General features: G+C 43.3%; 2 protein-coding genes across 3 annotated transcripts in view; one reads left to right on the top strand and one right to left on the bottom strand.

Annotated features, from left to right (window-relative positions):
* Positions 1-674: 674 nt before the first annotated feature.
* Positions 675-19857, bottom strand: ZBTB21 (zinc finger and BTB domain containing 21). 2 transcript variants are annotated; one of them, XM_033052502.2, is made up of 2 exons: positions 19701-19857; positions 675-8853 (listed from the first exon to the last, which is right to left on the bottom strand). In XM_033052502.2, the coding sequence occupies exon 2, from the start codon at positions 8838-8840 to the stop codon at positions 5670-5672; it is 3171 nt and encodes a 1056-aa protein (XP_032908393.1). In that variant the 5' UTR covers positions 8841-8853; positions 19701-19857; the 3' UTR covers positions 675-5669. The 2 variants fall into 2 exon arrangements, with proteins under 2 accessions (XP_032908393.1, XP_032908394.1); XM_033052503.2 differs by lacking the exon at positions 19701-19857 and adding an exon at positions 17593-18662.
* The window catches only part of UMODL1 (uromodulin like 1), an 83318-nt gene continuing 81284 nt past the window's right edge, over positions 18973-21006 (top strand). Inside the window, 1 exon segment of the mRNA XM_042778998.1 lies at positions 18973-19239. Within this exon segment, the coding sequence (XP_042634932.1) occupies positions 18973-19239 (267 nt within the window).

Raw genomic sequence — 21006 nt, 5'->3', positions numbered from 1 at the left:
AAACTTGTGGGACATTAACTCTTGAGACCTTGCCTCCTGTTAAATGTGGGTGAAACTGGTCAGTGGGTCCAACCACACAGCAAAATGCAAAAATGCAAATGTGGAGTCCAAGAAATTGAGAAAACTGGCCCAAGTGTTCTCAAAGACAGATCACACCTAGTGTGAAGAGAGGACCTGAGTAAACCCCATTCCCAAAAGATAAAAAGATCATTCTCTGCTTTATGGGAATCCACACACTACATTCCCACACAGGGGGTTTTGAAGAGGGAAATTCATGCAGCAAAACTGCTTTGGATGAGAGCACTGCAAAACACCAGGAACATTGCTGTGTCTTTTCAAACATCTGCCTCAGTCCAGTTTTAGATGGAGACACTTCCTTCCACAAATCACTGATTGCACACGAAGCAGGATTTGGGCTGTGCTCAAGTTTTAATTTAAGAGATTGTCTGGAGCAGTTGGTTTTTCCGGTATTTTCCAGTAAAAAGGTTCCACTAGTGAGGCATTTACTAAAACAAACAAACCCTCATTCTTTGAGTAATGTACAAGTAGCACTTACATCCAACAAACAGAACAAAAGATGCTCCTTTACAAACTCACTTCCTACCCCACAGACACAATGGTTTGTACAATAACACCACCCTCTGCCAAGAGATTCCAGTAGAAGACACAGTGACTCAAAAGAAACAAAGTGTAAGTTTATTGGACGTCAACATTTCTTAGTCAAGATCTAAGTAAAGAAAACACACAGTAGAAAAAGTTGTACAAAGCAGCAATGGATTTACATTACATTAAAGAAAAAGTTGCCTTAAGCTATTAAGTCTCAGTCCTAAAAAAAGTAAAAACCCATCCTGGTGTATTGAACAGATATAGAATGTATAAGGTATACAGGATTATAAACCCAGAGTTGCTTGTCTTACCTCTATAATCCTTTAAAATGACAAGTGATTTTGTGTGACTAACCGGAAAACTCTCTAGAAAATATACTGGATAATTCCAATTTCTAGTAGGAAACTATTCCCCTGTACCCAAGCACTTAAAGTGATCCCATTTTCCTGCTTTTTAAAAAGGGACACTGTCAAGAATAAGCCTTAGAAGATGTACTTCATGTGTATTTTGCACTTAACGCAGCAAAAGAGGGTTTGTTCTGGTTTTCTGTACATATTTGAATTAAAGCTGCTGCTGCAGTAGTGGGAAGTCTTTAAAAGGTAATGTGTACCACTGAGAGACTGGAAATGGAAAAAGAGAATCGAGTCCTTTATTCTGGAACAGTGAGAGGAAAAGCAACATGAAAAATCAGCCCAACTCACAGAATTCAGTTACATTTTTCAGACATCCTCGCAATAACTGAGGCTGCCCATAACAGCATTTTCATGCCCAAGCAGCTCAAGTGCTATGACTAACTTAAAAAAAAATCTTCAATATTATTTATTAATATAAAGTATTTCTAAGATAGGTATGTCCATTTTTCTGTATGCAGCCTTTCTCTTGATAGTGTCCCTTTTCGTAGAGCAGTTACAGTACAGTTTTTCACAAGTCATTTTAAATAAACAAGAATCAATAACATTAAAAATACTATCAGGCTGTGTTCAGCAACAACAGAAAAAAAAAAAGATTTTAACACTGATTCAATAACAGCAACACTAAAAAAACCCCAACCAAAACAAACAAAAAAACCTCCAACAAAAAAACAACCCCCTAAGCTTGTTTTGATTTTTATCTAAATCTTCTGGTAGGAAAATGTAAACAATTTTATTGAACAGTATAGGCACATGCCAGATTACAGGCTCATGCCAGTTATTTGCACCCTCACTCTTAGAGCCATAAAATTAGGCATAGTCTGTCCTTATCCCATGGGAGGAACTCATTTGAACACTGGAAGCTTGGAATAGCAACAGAGAACGTGCAGAGCTTTGGAGCAAACCCACACGTCCTGCTGGGGGGAAAAACAAACATCAGGCAAAAAAACCTCCTGGATGTTCCTGCTTAAACAGGAAACACAGGCCAAGCCTCTTAGAGCTGTTTGGGGTCACAGATAACGCAAAATCTAATTTTTGAAACAGCCCAGACAAACTCTGGGGGCACCCACTCCACCAGGTTATCTCCTCCATCACCTGCCACGGGGGGTTTCACTCTCCCTTACCAAATAACCCAAAACTAGAGACAGCTTCGTTACTGCTTCTTGTGTTTTGCTGCCATTGCTCACTGTCAAGGCAGGTCATGGTCCCAATTCAGCAAAGAACTTGCACAGAAAAATTTAAAAAAAATAAAAATAAGATAGGCTTAGAGGCTTTGCCAACACAGTGCCTGAAAGGGAAAAAAAAAAAGTCCCAAACCAAAATACATTTCATGGCTCAACACTGCTCCCCTGAAATGCAACACTAGTTTCCACTCCCACTGAAGCAGGATAGTTCTCTGAGATTTATCTGATAGGTTATAAAAATAGCAAAAAAAGGACAGAATTATAGATTCTAATCTATATATTAAAACATCTGCACATTTCTGTCACAAATTTTAGAAAAAAAAAGCAAAACCACTTTTTTATATTTAACAAGACCTCTAACTTTGTGTCACTTCAATACACAGCTATAAAATTAAACAAAATATGATGAAGACAGGCTTTTGTATCAATAAATTTGCCTTTTATTTTGGCTGTGGCCAAACTAGACACTCTTCAAAAGACCTTTATTTATAAACAAGCAACTAACATTTTTTCCCATAATTTAAATTTTAAGACATATATTAAAGTTATATAAGTGGAAGCATATTTATTCCGTATCCTCCAAAATAAACACTTCTATCAAGGGCTTTTTAAGATACTGTATAAAAGCTAATAGAAAACCAGAACTGCTATATAAACATCTCATATTTAAATTTTAGAGATCCTGAATTCCTTTACTAAACAACAGGAACCAAACGTAAAAAAAAAAAAAAAAAAATCACACAGAACATGCTCAAAGTGGAAAACAAAACTTTAAAAACCCCCCAAAAACCAAAGCAACTGAACAAAAACTTAGGAGGCTACTTACACCAAAAATATTTTATGGATTCTTTATAATACCTAGTACACTAGGAAAAAGGTCAGGATTTCTTCAAAGATGTTGCACAAGGTTTTGATTTAAAGTGTGTAGAATTTATCATCATAGCACAGAGCAGAATCCCAGCTGGAAGTGAGATGGCTGTGACCCAGATGAGCTGGTTGCCACCTTCCTTCAGAAAGCACACTGAATTTTAAAAGGCTATAGCTCAACTTTCAGGCTGTTGTGCAGAGGAATCACTGGGGAAAACTTAGGAACCATTCTACAAAAACACATTTGTATTTTATACACACACATTTCTTAAATATATATGAAGGGTACTTAGCAAGGCTTCATATTTTTCTGATTTTTAAAACCAGGTTTAAGTGCAATAACCATTTCATTTTGAAATTGTTTCTGGTAAGAAAGAAATTTATAGTCTTATTAGGTGGAATAAAAAAGTCAGTAACTGGAAATGTCACTATTAAGCAAGTACCTTGTTTTAACTGCAATGCCACTGAAAGAGTTTAACTGATACTCAAGCAAATTAGCCCAATCATACTCAGCCACAGTTTGCCTGAAAGAGGACAAAAAGAACAACATGTTACTTTTAGAGGTGTCTAGTAGCAATTTTAGATTGTAGTAAAAATGAAGAAGAGGCTTGAAACTAACATTGCAATTTTTTTGGTAGCTGAAAAAAAATCAGGGGTCCATCCTGAGCTGATTCTTTCAAACTTCACTTACAGGAAAAATAATTAAATATCTGTTGGGAAAAAAAAAATTGGCACACTTGGCTATCACTGAGAAAAATCTGGTGTGTGCCTAAGCGTGCCCATCCTCAGATTCTTAGGAGTTAAATTTGTGCTTGATTTTGCTGAATCTCAGCATCAGCTTGCAGTTCTACCTTTTGAACTTAGGATACTGAAAAAAGTTACACACATGGTTACACAGGGAATTCAAGCCTCACTCCTGCTCCCCCTGAAACTGGTGACCAAACTCCTGCTGGTTTCAGTGGACACAGACTGGGCTCTGACTCAGCAGTGTGGAATTACATCCCCCTTCTCCCAACCCTGCAGGGAGAAAGTTGGATCATAAACATGGATGTTGGAAAGTTCAGGATCATAAACACTGTTTACATCATTTATGTTCACACTAACCCACCACCCCTCCACTAAGTTTAAATTCTAGCAGAAGAATTTCTCTCTGTTGGTTCACCTCTTACTTCTGGGTAAATATTTCCTTGACTTGCAGAAAAAATTGGACCCTTACTACAGCTCCTGGTAAATATGTGTGATCCTACTTACACTAAACGCTCCAGTTGCCATTTGAGGTAAAATAACGGAACCACACAGAATATCTGCAGCCCATTATTACCACAATTTTCAACAAATTGGAAAATTGCAACACAGTCACATATGATAGAAAGCGGCAGAAAGAACTACTCTATATGCATTGTATCCATAAAATGCAGTGATTGTAGTGTGATTTTCTCCTCTGCTTTGAGCTGGATATGTACGCTTAATACAAATTTCAAATACATACTTCCTCATTTATACAGGTGTCTATATAAATATTTACATTTTTAGGTTTTGTTAAAACATATCTTTGTACTCATGGCTGAGCCTTTTTACTTGTGTTTAGAAACACAACTCATCTTCTGTCCCTTAATGAGTTCTCTCTTCACTTAGTAGTTATACATTCCTTTGTAGTTAAAATTACAAACAGTTGTACAAATAGTGGAAACAAAACTGTGAAACTTGTCTGACATCCATTCAACCTCAGTTCATGTTATAAACAGTACCATTTGCATTATGATGGCTGTTACACAATGACTTCAGCTACCCCAGTATCCATAGGAAATTAGTCTTTGGGACATTATATAAAGCAAAGTACCCCCTCTCTCAATTTTCCTTAGAAAGTTATAATTAAATGGCTGAAAGCAGGCTTGCTGCTACTTCTTATATAAAATCTTAGTAATAATATTGCTGACTTTAGATTCTATTTTAATTTGCACAAGTTCCATACAACAACAAAACAATTCTATGTTCCCTTAAAATAGCAAACATTCGTATCCAATAACATCAGGATTACTCAAACTTGAGGTTTATTTGTTATTGCTAAAGGTTTCTAAGACCTAAGTCAATACAGCAAGACACTCCATCCACTTCCTCCCAAACTGCCAGTGCATGGCAACCACTTACATGGAGCTTGTGTGTGTTGGTTTCTTTTTGAAAAACAAATGATGACGTTGGTTGCAGTATTTCACTACTATAAGCTCACAGTTAGAATCCAAATTGTTGTTTCTCTTTCGTTTAATATGTAACTTTATATATAATTCACACGCACACACCAACATCACGGGATGAAGATCCATGCATACAATCCAGATGCAATTGTATTTCAGTGTCAAACGAAATAAAATAAAATTTATTCTGTTACTATTAGATCCCAGACCACCGTATTTTAAATTACTCTGCTTTCTACCTACTAACCAAGTTATAGCTTTCCCTAATCTCCAAATCCGAGCAGCATCACAAATTCCAGATTTTCCATCATCCTCGTTTTGATCCTCCTAAACTCGCAGTCTATGTGGCAGGCCTCTGAGATCCTGAACACAGCCCCCTCAAAACCAGCTCTGCAAGGGTTCTGTTAAAGCTAATTGTGTGTCTGTTCATGGCTCCAGAGACTGAAAGCCGTCTTGAAAGTCCTGTGGCAGAGTTTGCACATGTACTGTCTCTTGAAGGTGATTGCCGAGAGCGGCGGGGCGTGGTAGAAGAGCGTGTCCGACTCCTGCGGCACGAACAGCTTCTCAGTAGTGCTGGAGCTCTCCAGCAAGCCCGTGGGGCTGTCGGGCTCCAAAGGCTGGATTTTGGGGAGTGGCGGGGGTGGGGGTAAGGGTGGGGGTGACGGGGAATTAGCTGGTGGACATATCTCAGGCTCCTTATTTGTGGACTCCTCGGCAGCCTGGGACATGTGAGACTGGAAGTGGCTCCAGAGGCGGAAATTCGTTCGGAAGGCCTTGTTGCACACGTGGCAAATAAACGGCTTCACGGAGCACAGCAGCTCCTGGTGACGCTCCAGCTGCTTGCGGAGGGTGAAAATCTTCCCACACTTTTCACAGGGCCACAAACTGGGATCTTTCTTGGACACTACATCCTTAGGTTCCCTGCTCGTTTCGGTGACCTCGTCCTCTATATCATCTGCAGGCTCTTCTTTGATCTGGATTTTAAACTGCTTGGAAACACTTAAGTCTTCAGGCAGGCATGAAGAGTCTTCAGAATCAAAATTAATTTGTTCTGACGAATCGCTGAACACGCCATCCTCCTTTGCAGCAACAAAATTGTTCATTTTATTGGATTCTGACTGCGGGGGCAGCCGTGACGAACTGGTGATTTCTCCATTGTGATCCATGAGAGGCAAAGAAAAGTTCTCTGATGGAGCCATTGTGTTCTGATTGTGAACTTCAACCTGATGACGCCAGATGCTGAAGGATGATTTGAAGGTGCGCATACACTCGAGGCAAGTCAGCTTCTTGTACTCACACTTGCTTTCATGCTCGTGCTTCAGCTCTGGAGAAGAAAACCTAAGGCTGCAGTAAGGACAGACAGTGGCGTTTCTACAGAGTCTCTCATGGTTTCCCTGTTCAATGAGCGAGGAGAGCTTGGCATTGCAGAGACGGCACTGATAAACCTCCTTGCTTTCCACTGGGTTTTCAATGTGAATGTGATCTTTCTGCTTAGGAGCCTTGTTCCCTCCAATGGGTTTCTCCCCAGGGTGCATTTTTATGTGCTGTTTGAACTGGGAGAGGAAACGATAAGCTTTCCCACAGTAGGTACAAATATAGGCTCCTTTGGTTCTCGACCTTAAATTCCTTTTGATGACTTGTTGTGCTTGTGAAGCAGACTGGCCCTGAAAGCTCTGCTTGCCACGTCTCAGTTTCACAATCAGAGCTTTTTTGATTTCTCTCTCCCTCACTATATCGATCAGTTTTCTTTGGAATTTTTCATCCAAGAGGGCGTGTGAACTGGAAGCTGGTGAGGGATTCTTCACGATTCCGTGTTGTGTCTGGCAGTGCGTCCACACTTTGAAATTGGTGTGGAATCTCTTGTGGCATATGTCACAAGCATAGGGCTTCTCTGGGTTGTGATACATGTTAACATGGCGATGAAGACCTGCTGTTGATCTGAAAATTTTAAGGCAGTGTTTACATTTAAATTTTTTATTTGGTCTCGCTTCTTCCATCTCGCTGTATTCATCTTTACTGACATCAGAATCAGGGAAATCGGCATCAAGGTGTGTGGGACTTGAGCCTTCCTCAAAGTTTTCTTCTGAGCCAGGAGAACCCTGCTCATCCGCCTTCAGCTTCTTCAACGGTAGCCTCCTATCGTCCTGGAACCTCCTTTTTGCTGGAAGCCTGCTCAGTTCCTTCCGGTCATCCTCAGTTTTAAAAGCAAAGTCTCTGTTTGCCGACGCTGAAGCATCACCCACTGTAACTCGGATGATTTCAGCAGGATCTGAGAGGGGACTGCTGGGCTCGGTTTTGATCCGCACCTCCGAGAGAGGGGAAGCGACCTCCCGATCCGTTGACTGAGAGGCACTGAAAGACCTAAGGCGATGTGGGTGTACCACCTGTGGCTTCTCATCCGAGGCGGACTTCTCCGACGACTCTTTCGAGGATGACTTTTGGGATGCAACATTAAATGTCTTCTGGGAATCGTTAGTTCCCGGCGAGGAGCACGAGGATACCTGTGCAGGTTTCAGATCAACAGAAGGTGAGTAAATAGGAACCTGGCTGTCCATGGACAGTGACCTTCGAAGGAGACTTTTTACAAGGGGCCCACTTCTGTCAATACTTTGGTTTTCTGGGCCAGACCCACTAGATGGGATTACCAGCCCTAACTTGGAGTAGTAGAGCAAATTCCTGTCTTCCCCTTGACCATTTCCTTTTCCTGCCTCTCGCAACAAAAACGTGGATTCCCCACGCAGAGACAAGACTGGTGGACGCGGTCTTTTCAACGCCATCTCTGCAACTTTTCCTCTCAGAAGCTGAGCGCTGCTTCCTGGATCGCCGCCTGCCATTTCTTTCTCTATTAAAGACATCTGAGGCAGCACCATGTTCCTTTTCACTAAAGCACCTCTGCTCTGATCCTCCACAGTTGCACAAGTTTCATGAACCTTTGTATAGTTCACAGGGCCTTCTTTCAGCCACCTCCTTTCAGTCAGTGCTAAGTTGTGAAGGGTTTCAGTTGGTTTTGTTACCTGTGGTCTGCTGCCAGCTTTGACAGCCACAGAGGGTGAAGGTTTAGGAGTATGGCTTAAGTCATGCTGTGTTTGATTTACGTTTTTCGCTTGTGCTTCAATTCTGTTCTGACAGACGATGACGCTTCTCTTCTGAGAACTACTTTCATCTTCATCTTGATAGAGTATTTTTTTAATAGGACAAGAAGGAAAAGGAGCCTGAGGACTCTTGGAAACAATGTTTGTAAGAAAAGATATTCCAAGACTGTAGCCCAGTTCTTGCACAGCTGCGAGGCTGCCTTTCTCAATGAACAAGGATGAAGAATAAATGTAGTTCAACACATTATCAAAAGCATCTGGTTCACAAAAGTCGAGCTGAAACACTGACTGAGACTCATTCTCCTTATTTGTGAACAGAGTCTGGAAGTATTCACTGCTGGCTGCCAGAACATTCTTATGAGCTCGGAATTTCTGGTCTCCTACAATCAGCACAACGTCACACAGCTGTCCCTTGAGACGCTCCTCGTTCAGGGTGCTCAGGAGGGAAATGGCATGTGCTGGATTTATGTAATGCAAGAGCCCCTCCATGATTCTGATGTCCCTGAAAAAGAACAACAACAAAGCTGTAGGTTGTCTTATATGAACTGTTAGAGACAAAGTAGACACATCTCCTGTACTTTGTAAACTGGCTAAACATGATCAAACAGCGATTGAAGAAACAGATTGTGTGAAGGAAAGGTTTGGGAATGAAAACATCACTGGCAGCTCCAAAAAAGCACAGGCTTGGGAAGAACCAGCTCATCTCCCAACTTTCAAATATCCTTTTCATTGCTAATCTTACACCAAGATCATTACACCTAACTCAGTTGGGGATGGATGGATGGATGGATGGATGGATGGATGGATGGATGGATGGATGGATGGATGGACGGGCTGTGTTCACATCCTGTAATACTCTTCTCCACAGGGAGGAGCAGTTCAATCATTTCACTCTTGATCATCTCTTTTTCTGCTTCAGCTTTATGAAGATCTATTTTGACAACTGGATTGATAAACTCTTGGATCAGGTATCTAAAGATTAGTTATAGCAACTCACCTTTCTGATGCTAAGCAACCCTGACAGTCTCCTGCTGACTAGATAAATTAAGGGGGTTTTGCTGTCACTTCTAATAGGATGATGGAAAGGGCATTAATACTGGGAGAAGGAAACAGGATTATTGTCTGTAATCTAAATGCATCATATTTACTTATGCTTAATAAGTGCTGTTAATATCTACCTCTAACTGTATGTGCCACTTAAAACTGCACTGGCAGGATCTGGTTTCTGGGAAATGTCAGTTTTCACTGAAGTATCCCTGCATTGCTTTGCTCAGGATGAAAAGCAATCAGAGAACTGAAATCCCCATTTCATTCATTAGTATTAGAGCACTTTATGCCCACAACCCATATATCTGAGGAACAGTTACCCTTGGCTGCATCCAAGAGTACAGTAAGCACAAATAAGCTGCAGTGCAGAAATCTCCATGATCCATGTGTTTCAAAACACAGCCCACTCCATACTGCAGGATGTCTTGATAACTCAATATACTGCTCCTGATGAGAGCTTAACAAAAGAAGTTAACCAGGTTTTAAGTTAAGCAAAGAACTTCTGGGGCAGGAGTTGCAATTTATGAATCTGTGCATAAGAACACACAGAGGAATCAATAATATTAAATTATCTTATTTTTTTCATGGACACTCTTGACACTACCTCCTTGGTGGTTGTAAAACAAGTGAATGATGTGTCTGTTAAAAGCAATTCTCTTATTTTTACAGCTTATTTGAAGAACTACTTTTTAGTTTCATTTGTACATGATGCATGCCACCACAACAAAAAGGTTTCACTGTTCATCAGCTTACAAGCTTACTGTAAAGTTTGTTAAAATAAAAAAACAATACCAAGAACCTATAACCCCATGGTTAATTAATGAGGATGGTAAATCTTAAAACTAATCAATATAAATAAGTGATCAAAATGTATTATTGAGAAATGACTTAAAGGATGCTGCATGCAGCATCTCAGGGCACTGGAGGACTCAGCTACCACTTCTACACCTAAAAATACAAATGAGTTCACGGTGACATGGCAACAACAAAACCAGAATGCTGTTTCCTCACCAGATCAGTCTTTACTGAGTGTTTCAGTGTCATTTCATAAACACTAATTTATCCTTAATTCACCTTAGATAGCTGTAATGCATAATTTCCCCCACACCTCCATCTATAAAAAGCAGTGCAGTCAATCTTAATTTGAGAAAGCAATCTGGTTTGTTTTGCTTTCTATGTTTTACTTAAGAATACTGGGAGGATGGAGGAGGTGGTGTGAGAATGTTTGTTCATTACCCTCCTCCTTTGTGGATGCCTCTGCAATTTGAAGTGGCAGAGTGTGACTGGCTCTAATCCAGTTTCATGGTCTGAGCACCCATTAACACTTACAGAGTTATAAGTGCTCCAGGAGGGCACCTTTCCCTTTCCCTTCACCTGGAAGAAAGTGACTTTGCAAACTCTAGGATGCAAGCTACAGAAGGTAAATGGAGGTAGCAGATCAACAGAGCTTAGGAAACTTTGTGGTGTAGAGACACCCAATAGAAGCTGCTGCATAACCCACACTTCAGTGACACAATGGAATTAGAGTGTATTAGTCAAATGTTTTGAAACTTTAAGATCTTTCATTTTAATCTGCTTTGCTCGTTTGTTTTTAAAACTAGCAGAATAAACAGCATGTAATTACTATGTGTTCCTCTGCCCACATAACACAGCAATGCAGTGTAACCAGCAGAGAGTGGTGTAAAATCTGCAGGACTAAAGCAGAATCCAACAGTCCCCCATCCTTCTGGCCAGTTTCCTTCTTCATTCCTACAACAACTTCAGTTCATCACATTAAACACTGCAGACATCAACATCCCTCCCTGCCGGCTCAGAGCACAGGGAAGGAGGCTCTGGTGCAGTGTAACTCTGCCACTTTAACAGTAACCAAGGCAGCAAAGTACACAAATGGCAAAGGACTAAAACAACCCTCCACAGGCAGCTTTAATCCTGCTATTTCCTAATTCAAGCGCTTGACTTTCAGTTTAATAGCCTTTAGACACAACAGACAGAAATTAAACAAACAATAGCAAGAAACACACCAGAACTGTTTTACAGGGCCATTTAAAGACAATTACTCAGACCATGTGAAAGCCTGAAATACTTAGAAGAAAAAAATCAACCCAAAGGATACCTGAGTCAGAGTACAATGTTAAAATCTCACGACATGAATACTTTTCAGTAACAAAGTTGATCCTAGTCATCCCTGCTCTCTTGTGTTCATCCTACCTGTGCACTGCAGGTCACTTCTCCTTCAGCTGTGCCAGTACAAATATTTGCAGGCTGTATGACGTAGCAGAACAGACAATAAATAAACCGCCAACATAATTTCTTTTCAAATGCTGCTCAGTTCCCATAGTAAACCACATCAGGAACTATTGCATTGGCAATAGGCAGCAATAGGAACAGCCATAGGAAGACAAGAACTGGCTCCCAAAAGTCAGTGCTTGGCTGCCTGTGCTTAACTCCCCCCACAAGTTTCCCTGGCACCATGTGTAGGATACCCAACTCTGGTAGTCTCTGTAATACCAAATTTGGTACCAGGTGTTTACTTCTCAGCTGTAGATTGTTTTGTGATTAGCTACCTAAGATCTTTCCTCCAGATAATCTGCTTTTATTCTCTGTCTAACCTTTTTTTTTTTTTCCAGCCACCTTCACTACTGACTGGAAACAAGGTTTTCTTCTTTTCTTCCATGATGTTCAGGTGACATCATGGAAACAGCAGGAGCACATCAGAAAATCTCCAACTGTTGTATGCAGGTGCCTCATGCCACAGCAGCTTCTGGTCCTCAGGAGGAAAAGTGACTAAATTTAGGCTTCAGACCCAGGAAGGGCCAGTGCAGGGAGGCCAATAAGAGATTTTGGTGTCAACCTTCACAGAATCACAGGATGGAAGGGACAACAGAATCAAGCTGGAAGGGACAACAGTGGCTCATCTGCTCCCACCTCTCTCAAGCAGAGTCATCCCAGAGCACAAGGCACAGGATTGTGTCCAGATGGTTCTGGAACATCTCCTGTGAGGGACACTCCACAGCCTCTCTGGACAACCTGTCCCAGTTCTCAGTCACTGCACAGGAAAGAAGTTCTTCCTCATGTTCAGGTGAAATTCCTGGGCATCATTTCTGCCCATCACCTCTTGTCCTGTTTCTGGGCACCATGGAGCAGAGCCTGGTCCATCCTCCTGACACCTCCCCTTTAGACATTTATTCACATTAATGAGTCCCCTCTCAGTCATCCCTTCTCTAGGCTGGACAGGCCCAGCTCCCAGAGCCTTCTCTTGCAAGAGAGATGTTCCAGTCCTCTAAGTCCCTCCTTCAACAGCCCTCCACTGATCTCAGAAAACAAAATTTCAAAAGCCAAAGTACCATATTTGCTGTAAGATTGGTTTTATTTTACATTTTTAACAAGGACTGAAAAAGATGCCTCTACTACTTCAAAATAACTTTTGCAAAATAAATCTCAAGAAAGCTCTTCACAAGGAAAGAGTGAAAAAGCTTAATCTTAGTCCCAACAGCATTTTGATCTTCAAGGGCAACCTCCCCCTGAAGTGGTAGTTCCCCTGCCTTTCCTCTGCTCCTTATTCCCACATCTCCCCCCCACAGCCCTGTGCCCCTTTCACCAGCTCTGCTCTCATTTGATCTCCCAGTGAGTTGATTCAACTCCTTATAATTAAGCAGAAAACAAAGAAATAAACAAATAAATTCCAGATTTTTAGATCTGTTTCCTATTTTCTAAGACAGGGAGCTTAATCAGCTCACTGAGAGGTAAATGAGCATCAGGGTTCCAGCAAGAGAAGCCATGCACCTGCCCATTCTTTGTCAGAAAGTTGTTCCATCAGCTTCCTCCATCTGAAATTTCACCTTTAGAAACAACGGAGCCACTGACTTTACAGCTGAGACTTTACAGACAGAATCAGGCAGATATTTATGTGTGGTTTTATTGTAACAGCTACACCCTCAAATACATGAGAACTAAGAGATGTTGATGGATGGTGTTCTGAAAACGTCAATGAGATGCAGTATTGCAGTAAGGAGGTGCCAGGGCTGTGAGAAAGTGCAGGTGGAAGCAGAGAACATGAGGATGGAGGAGGAAACACAAAGAAGAGACAGAGACTGAATGGGTTTAAACAAGGAAAACACACAAGAAACATGGCAGGGATAAACCCACTAAGGAAAGCAAAGAAATGTGGACTATATGACTCAGCCAAAAAATACAAGTGACCTCCTGGAGCATCCCCTGGAAAATGCAGGAATGTTGCATTTGAGTGCCTTCCTGAGGATCTGATGGCTCTGACAATTCTGGTGCTTCTTCAGACACCAGAAGAGTAGAAAGTTCCCCTACTTGTCACAAGTCCAGATGAAAAAGGAATCTACACTGCTTCAGCTTCTACTCAAGGACCCCATGCTGGATTTTATGATTTGAGTTTGACTACAGTTTATAAAACGTCTCTTCTCTCATCAACAGCCTTCACAACACAGATACTCTCCCACAGCACATACAGATTTACACATCCCCCAAAACCTGTAGGTAAAAGCTGCAAACCCACATTTTTCTATCTAAATACTTAAACAATCTCTAGCTGTAAGTTTGGGGATTCTGTCTTGCTGGGTTTAATGAAATGAGATCTCACTGCTATTGCTATTTTCCACTGCAGACAGCACTGTGAACTTTCTCCACAAACACAAATGTTTCTCATTTCCAATAGGTCAGCAGCACAGAGAGACTCGCTGCTCTGAAGACAGGCATAAAATCAGATAAATAACATGCTTGCTAGTGTGTGAAATTGATGGACTAATTTTTACGCATTTATCCTCCACACATGTAAAAGCAGAAATTTAAGGACAGAAAAAGACGAAATTTTATAATCACAGAATGGTTTGGGAAAGGACCTTAAAAATCATCTAGTTCTAACCTTGCCATGGGCAGGGGCAGGTCCCACTATCCCAGGTTGCTCAGAGCCCCAGCCAAGCTGGCCTTGAACACTTCCAGAGATGGGGCAACCTGTGCCAGTGCTTCACCACCCTCACTGTAAAGAATTTTTTTCTAATATGTAATCTAAACCTACTCTCAGTTTGAATATTCTGCAGTCTATTTTGCCCTGCACTACAGACAAATAATTAGCAGTTACCCTGACACAGACATGAAGTTCACTAAGAAATTAGAGGCTACCATTCACATTCAGATCATACCCTCAGTTTCACGTTCTGACACTTAAAATAGCTCCCCCTGACGTGCAGCTAACTACAGAATGTCAGAGTACAAAGCTCCTCTTGTCATTCCCATTCTTGTTTACAGCCCAGCAGCAGCTCAGGGTGCAATTTCATCTTACTCAGAGCAGTCTAAGGAGGGATTGCTCCTGCAAGGAGCAGCCCGTGTCTCCTCCCACTCCGAGGAAGGGCTGCCTTGGTTCAGAGCAGGAAGTGGATTCAGCTACAGGATGGAAGGGACACGACAGGGAAATGCTGGCTGAGAGCTCTCAGAGCTCTTCCTGAAACATTCAGTGAAGAATAAATCACATTAAACATAATTTGGTATCTGTCCTGGTCTCCATGCCTCGACTAGAACGTGCGTAACTCGTTTGAAAACACTTTTCTCTAGGAGTTCTTCATCTTTCATTCCCTTGAAATGTTTGTTCTGTAATGCAAAATAGAGAGCAACATTTGCTTTGTAATGCTGCAAACAAACTCTCTGATGGAACAAGTCTGAAAGGCCTGACAGCTATCAAATTTAAACACCTACAGAAATCTCATTTCTGGAAATATTTCTTGTCATTTTTTTTGGTAAGAGGTGCATGAAATTTGAAGAACTCTAGACCAAATGTGTACACTTGTACTATTTCCACAGGTTGACTTTATTGTTTTATTGGCAATGCTGAGATATACTTATCAAATGGAATAATAATGTCACCTGCTTTACTAGATGAGACACATTAACTGGCCTAGCACAATAAAAACTTGTGTACAAACAGCTTTTAATTTTGCTGGTGTAGTAAAAATGACAAACCCAAACTGTGGTTGTATTTATATTACTATAATGGTGCTTTTTACAGGCACAGCATATTTTGGATGGGAAGAGAAGCCACATACCCATGTAAGGTACTTTTCTATCAACAGAATAGTGTTTACACTAAAGTTTATTTAAGAAAACGAGGGGGAAAGGTCATATATTTAATCTGGAAAGTGCTGAATATAAAAGCTGAGTCTAAAGAATTGCCAAGAAAGTTACTATTCAGGGAATGCAGGTATCTTTCTCCCACTGAAGGGATCCAAAGAAAATGTCATTCAGCCATCACTGATACTGGGAAGATGACACAGGAATCAGGAAAGACAACAGCAATTTTACCTGAGTTTTATCTTAACAGACTTGCAAGCTCATGAGTAGCACACAGATTTACAGTTTACTCCAAGGCCACAAGCAACTGAAGGTAGGCTATGTCTTGTATAGTTTAAAAAATTAATCAAAAAATCCAGATCCATGAACAACAGCACTGTATCTTCTTTACTCTTCAAAAGTATTTATGAGAATGGAGATGGTCATATTTTTACTGGAATTCCAGGAAATTTGGTCTTTAATGTCAACAGCTCAAGCACTGTACTCAGAGTGCTCAATACAGAAAAAACAAATTCCTTTAGGTTATGACAGACTGAAAAGGGGCTTTGTGAGGCATATTTACTGTCCCAAGCACACTGTTTTGTAGAAGTGCTCTGAAGATACTCACAAATGTGTCCAAAGCAGATTGTCAGGGGGTGGACACTCACTGAGCCCTGTGTCAGAAATGTCCCTGCAGTAACCACAACTTGTCAGGGGTTGATGAGAATGAATTGAAACCTAAATATTACTCACAGTAAACCTTGGATAAAGAAATTAATGCTCTCAGACAAAACAGGGAAAAATGTTTCTCCCTTTCCCAAAGAAGGCAATTTAATCTGTACACAAATTGCTATCAAAGGAAAAGTTTTGCAGCATCTAAAAAAATATGTATTTGGCCAAAGGATTTTTCATGTCTTTTCATCACAGACTGCATGGAAAGAATTTGCACAAGAAAGATGTGGTGTTTCACTATATCTCAGAGGGAAAACCCCTCAACAATCAGGTCCAGGGGATTTTAAAACTTATGATGGACAGCAAGACTGATGAAATGAGGGGGTGGAGATGGAAGGAGCTTAGGAAGACTGAAGATTTGCTCAATACTTTCTTGCCTTGTTCATAAAATATGCTGAACTGTTCCAGAACAGCAAAATACATAAAGCAGTCAACAAGAAAACACAACAAATTTATTTTTATTTCACTGCTGATTGAAAGAAAATATAAGAGGACTGATGTCTTTAATATTATTAGTAGGGAAAAAATTGAAACACTACAGTACAAAGGCTAATATTAAACTACAACAAACATTTGGGAAGGAAACCCCCAGCACAGACACCTATTTTAAAGCAGAGCATATTGCAATCTTTCCACTTGCAGCAAATGACTTTGTTGCCTTTAAAGACTTTTTTAGCCTTCTGAGGAACTCAGATCATTACATGAGACAGATTTCAAAATGAAGGCTCTGAGTTGCTCAAAAGTTTAATGAGAGATGAAATTGTTGCAACTGCAGCATGTGACTCAGAGCCCAGCCCCTCCCAGTGCAGAACAAACCTTGTGCTGATTACAGCCCAACTTCCTCTCCCCTCTGAGTCCACACTTGGTCACACACCGAACTTATCACCATTTTGCAGATAAAAGTGAATTTCAAAACCCTGAAAGCTACAGAGGGTTGGTCTTTAACAGTAACTGCTTCACACATCGTGAAGTTCAAAACAACTTCAATACAGCAAGAAAGCTCGAGGCTTTCTGTGAAGTTGTCCTTGTAAATCCAAATGTTGACCTGTCCCTAATTGTGAGGAAAGTGTGATCAGCAATCACTACAAAGATGATCAGAGCATTTAATTCTCTGTGTGTAAGTATTCTCTAGCATCACACAAAAAACCCCACCCCATGAGCTCAGAAAACCGAATTTCCTAGTAGTATCCAGCTTCTACTGGTGCAGAGGGTTCTCAGTGTGAGATGGATGTGGCAGAATATCACCCTGGCACTTGGAACCTACACAGCAGGAGGCACAAAAGTTCACATTTATCACTGAATGCACACCACAAAAAGGACTTTGGGAACTTCTTAAAAGCTGCTGCCTGTTTTATATTCAGTAAGAATGCTAGTATGTGCCAAAGGATGTTACCTTGAACATTAAAGCAGAATCAGGGGAGCTCACAGGTGGTGAAATCCCCAAGGAATCCTGGTGTGGCTCTGCAGTTGAAAACTCCAGAGGTTCTAATTTGTGACACCTCCCTGCCAGCCCCTACTGAGAATATGTAAATGACAACTCTTGAAATGGTCACCATCCAGTCAGGGTGGGTGGACTTTCCACAGGTAAACAAAATATTCCCAAGAAATTACAACTCCGCACATCTGAGAGAAAGGGATGTTGGGTCCCCTTTCACCCAAGAGATGGCCACATAATTTGGGGTTTTTTTTATAAAGGTTTATAAAAACAGTTGCTTAAATTTACTCCAAACTTCCCCTCAAGAGGATCAGCATAACGCTTGTGGAAAATTTTAGTCAGAGCACTTTTGTCAGTTTGAGCAAAGTCAGAACAGAACACTAAACCTACACACAAACCAGTACTACATATACCTGTACAGTGTGCATTTACAACTCCTGATTTAATATCAAAAGTCTTCCTGTACAAAAATACATTTTAAAAAAATCTAGTTTCACATTAATTTATCTAAGGATAAAATATTAATTTCAATTTAACTACAAGATATTCAGTGTATTCACAAAAAGCTCTGTGACTGTGTAATTCATCACAGTCTCTTCTTGCATGTACAGCCTACCTACCTCTTACTTCCACTGGGTGTCCAACTACAAAATAAAGGAAGAGCTACTAAAGCAATTACTATTTAATTATTAAGATGAGCTTACTCAGCTCACACATATTCCATAATTATTTCCTGTCTAATAGTAACTCTTTAAGTTTTTCTCCTGTTTATTTACACGAGCCTCATCCAACCTGAGCACATCAGCTTGGACTTTATGGAGGATTTACAGTAAAGTTCTCTCTGACAGCTGTGACCAGGTGAAACACCTTCCACAACTTTCTGCACAGGCACAGCACTAAGGATTTCCCCACATGGCTGTGAAATGTGCTTCATCCTGCTGATGAATAATCCAGCCCAAGAGTGCTCGGGCCAGCAAAGCCACACTTTTTTTTCCAGAACCACAGAATGGGTCAGGCTGGAAGGGACCACAGTGGCTCACCTGCTCCCACCTCCCTGCTCAAGCAGGGTCATCCCAAAGCACAGGATTATGTCCAGATGGTTCTGGAATATCTCCAGTGAGGGACACTCCACAGCCTCTTTGGACAATCCGTCCAGAGCTCGGCCACTGCACAGGGAAGTTCTTGTGTTCAGGTGGAATTCCTGTGCATCAGGGTGTGCCCATTGCCGGGCAGCGCGGAGCAGAGCCCGGTCCATGCTCTGACACCTCCCCTTCTATACTGACAGACACTGATGAGGTTGGGTACCTGCCTGCACTCGGGGGACCTCGCTGGGGGAACATGAAACGCGCTCTCCCTTCCAGCCACAGCGGGGAGGAGCCGTGTCAGCGAGCCACGGCCCTCCCGGCGCCTCTCTCGTGTTTTACAGCTCGGATCGGAGCCGGGGGAAGAGCCTGGAACCTCCGGCCGGTCCTTCTCACCACCGGTGCCCAGCGCCCCTCACACCACCGGTCCCTCACGCCCCGGGCCGGCCGGACCCTCGCGGCCCTCCCGCCCGTTGCAGCGGGTAACGGGCTCCTGAGGTGCCGCAGCCCGGACAAACCGGAGGTCGGCGCGCCGCTTCTCTCTCCCCCCACTCCACTCCCGCCTCTCCCCGCCTTCCATCCTTCCATCCATCCATCCATCCTTCCTTCCTTCCACCGCTGCCGGCCGCGCTCATGCGCCCTGAGCGCTTCCCCCGCGCCTCCCCCTCGGGGCTCGGGCCCAGGCGGGGCGGGCGATGTGGCGGCGGCCGCGGGCACCTCCCGCCCGCTCCGGGCGCCTGCGCCGCGCCCCGCCAAGGCGGGGGGGGAAGAGTTTCGTAACCGGCGCATGCGCGCGGGAGCCGCATCCCCGCTCGCTGGAGGAAGGGGGGGGGAGGAGGAAAGAGAAAAAAAAATAATAAAAAAAAGGAGAAAAAAAAAAAAACCACCTCAGAGTTACGTCAGGAAAAGACGGATTTGTGCGCGGGGAGACCCGCGCGGCGCGGGCAGCCCCCGGGACGGGCGCGACACGCGGGCGCTACTCACCCTGTCCGCAGCCCCCCCCTGCTCGCCCCCCTCGGCGCCTCCGCTCAGGGCTCAGCCCGCGCTGCCGCCGCCGCCGCCGTGATTCCATCCATCTTGAATTTGACGTCATCCCACAACCGAGGGATGAGGTCATCGCGGGGAGCGCTCGTCACGTGCGCGGCGCCGCGATTGGCCGGGCCGGGGGGGAGCGGGGGGCGAGGGGGCGGCGCGGCGGGGGGGGGGGGGGGCACGGCGGGGAGGGGGGAACGGGGAAATGGAACCGGGAACGGGGATCCCCCGAGCGAGCGCCTGACCGACCGGCACACCGCCTTCCGCCGCCTTCCAGCGCGGGCAGCGCCGCCCGCAGCGCCCCGGCCGCCGCCCTCAGCCCGCCCCGCCGCAGGGAAACTGAGGCAGCGGCCGCGCGTGTGGGGGTGGCCCGGCATGGCGGGGACACGCACGGAGGGACAGTCAGACAAACAATGGTGGGGTGCGGGAGGTGCCGCTGTGGGCACCCGCACCCACCGCCCCCCGTGCGCTGCGGCTGTGGGGGGACACCGAGTGGGGGGAAATTTGTGACTGTTTAGTCGTGAGTTTTTATTGCGGTTATTATTGTTGTTGTTATTATTTTCGTGTAGTGTTTTTTTTTTTTTTAAGTGTAAGGCCCGTGTGAAGAAGCACCGTGCTAGTGCTACCCGCCCCTCACGTTTCTGTCCCCCTCACGTTTCTGTCCCCCTCACAAGCCACCACTGTCCCCATCAAAAGTCACCCGCTCCCCCAAGCCACCCACTGTCCCATTCACAAGCAGCACATTGAACCCCTCACAAGCTGCCCTCAAAAACCAGCCACTGTCCCTCAAAAGTCCCCCCCATTCCCCTCAAAAAACCACTTGCTGTACCTCAAAGGTGCCCCCATTCCCCTCAAAAACCAGCCACTGTCCCTCAAAACCCCCGATTCCCCTCAAAAAACACCTGTCCTTTTAAAGTACCCCCATTCCCCTCACAAGCCACCCCCAACTGCTCAACAGCCACCCCTGTCCCCCTCAAAAGCCACCCACTGTCCCTCACAAGCCACCCTGTCCCCCTCACAAGCCACCCACTGTCCCTCACAAGCCAGCCCACCACCCTCCATTGCCACCAGAGACACACATGCCCAGATCCTGGCGGGTTTTGGCTCAGTTTTTGTAACTGCTCTGCTCTCTTGTCTCGATGTGATGTGAAAAAAAATTGTAATGGCCATTATCATTGCTTTAGGCTGGCTTCTCATCGTGATTATCCGCTTTGAATTAAATACCTGAATGGGGCTTTATGTGTCAAAATGGAAGTAT

This window comes from Catharus ustulatus, chromosome 2 (assembly GCF_009819885.2).
Source record: "Catharus ustulatus isolate bCatUst1 chromosome 2, bCatUst1.pri.v2, whole genome shotgun sequence".
In the NCBI taxonomy this organism is placed as follows: Eukaryota; Metazoa; Chordata; class Aves; order Passeriformes; family Turdidae; genus Catharus; species Catharus ustulatus.
Note: the sequence above shows the minus strand (reverse complement) of the source record. Positions and strands in the feature narration are given on the sequence as shown.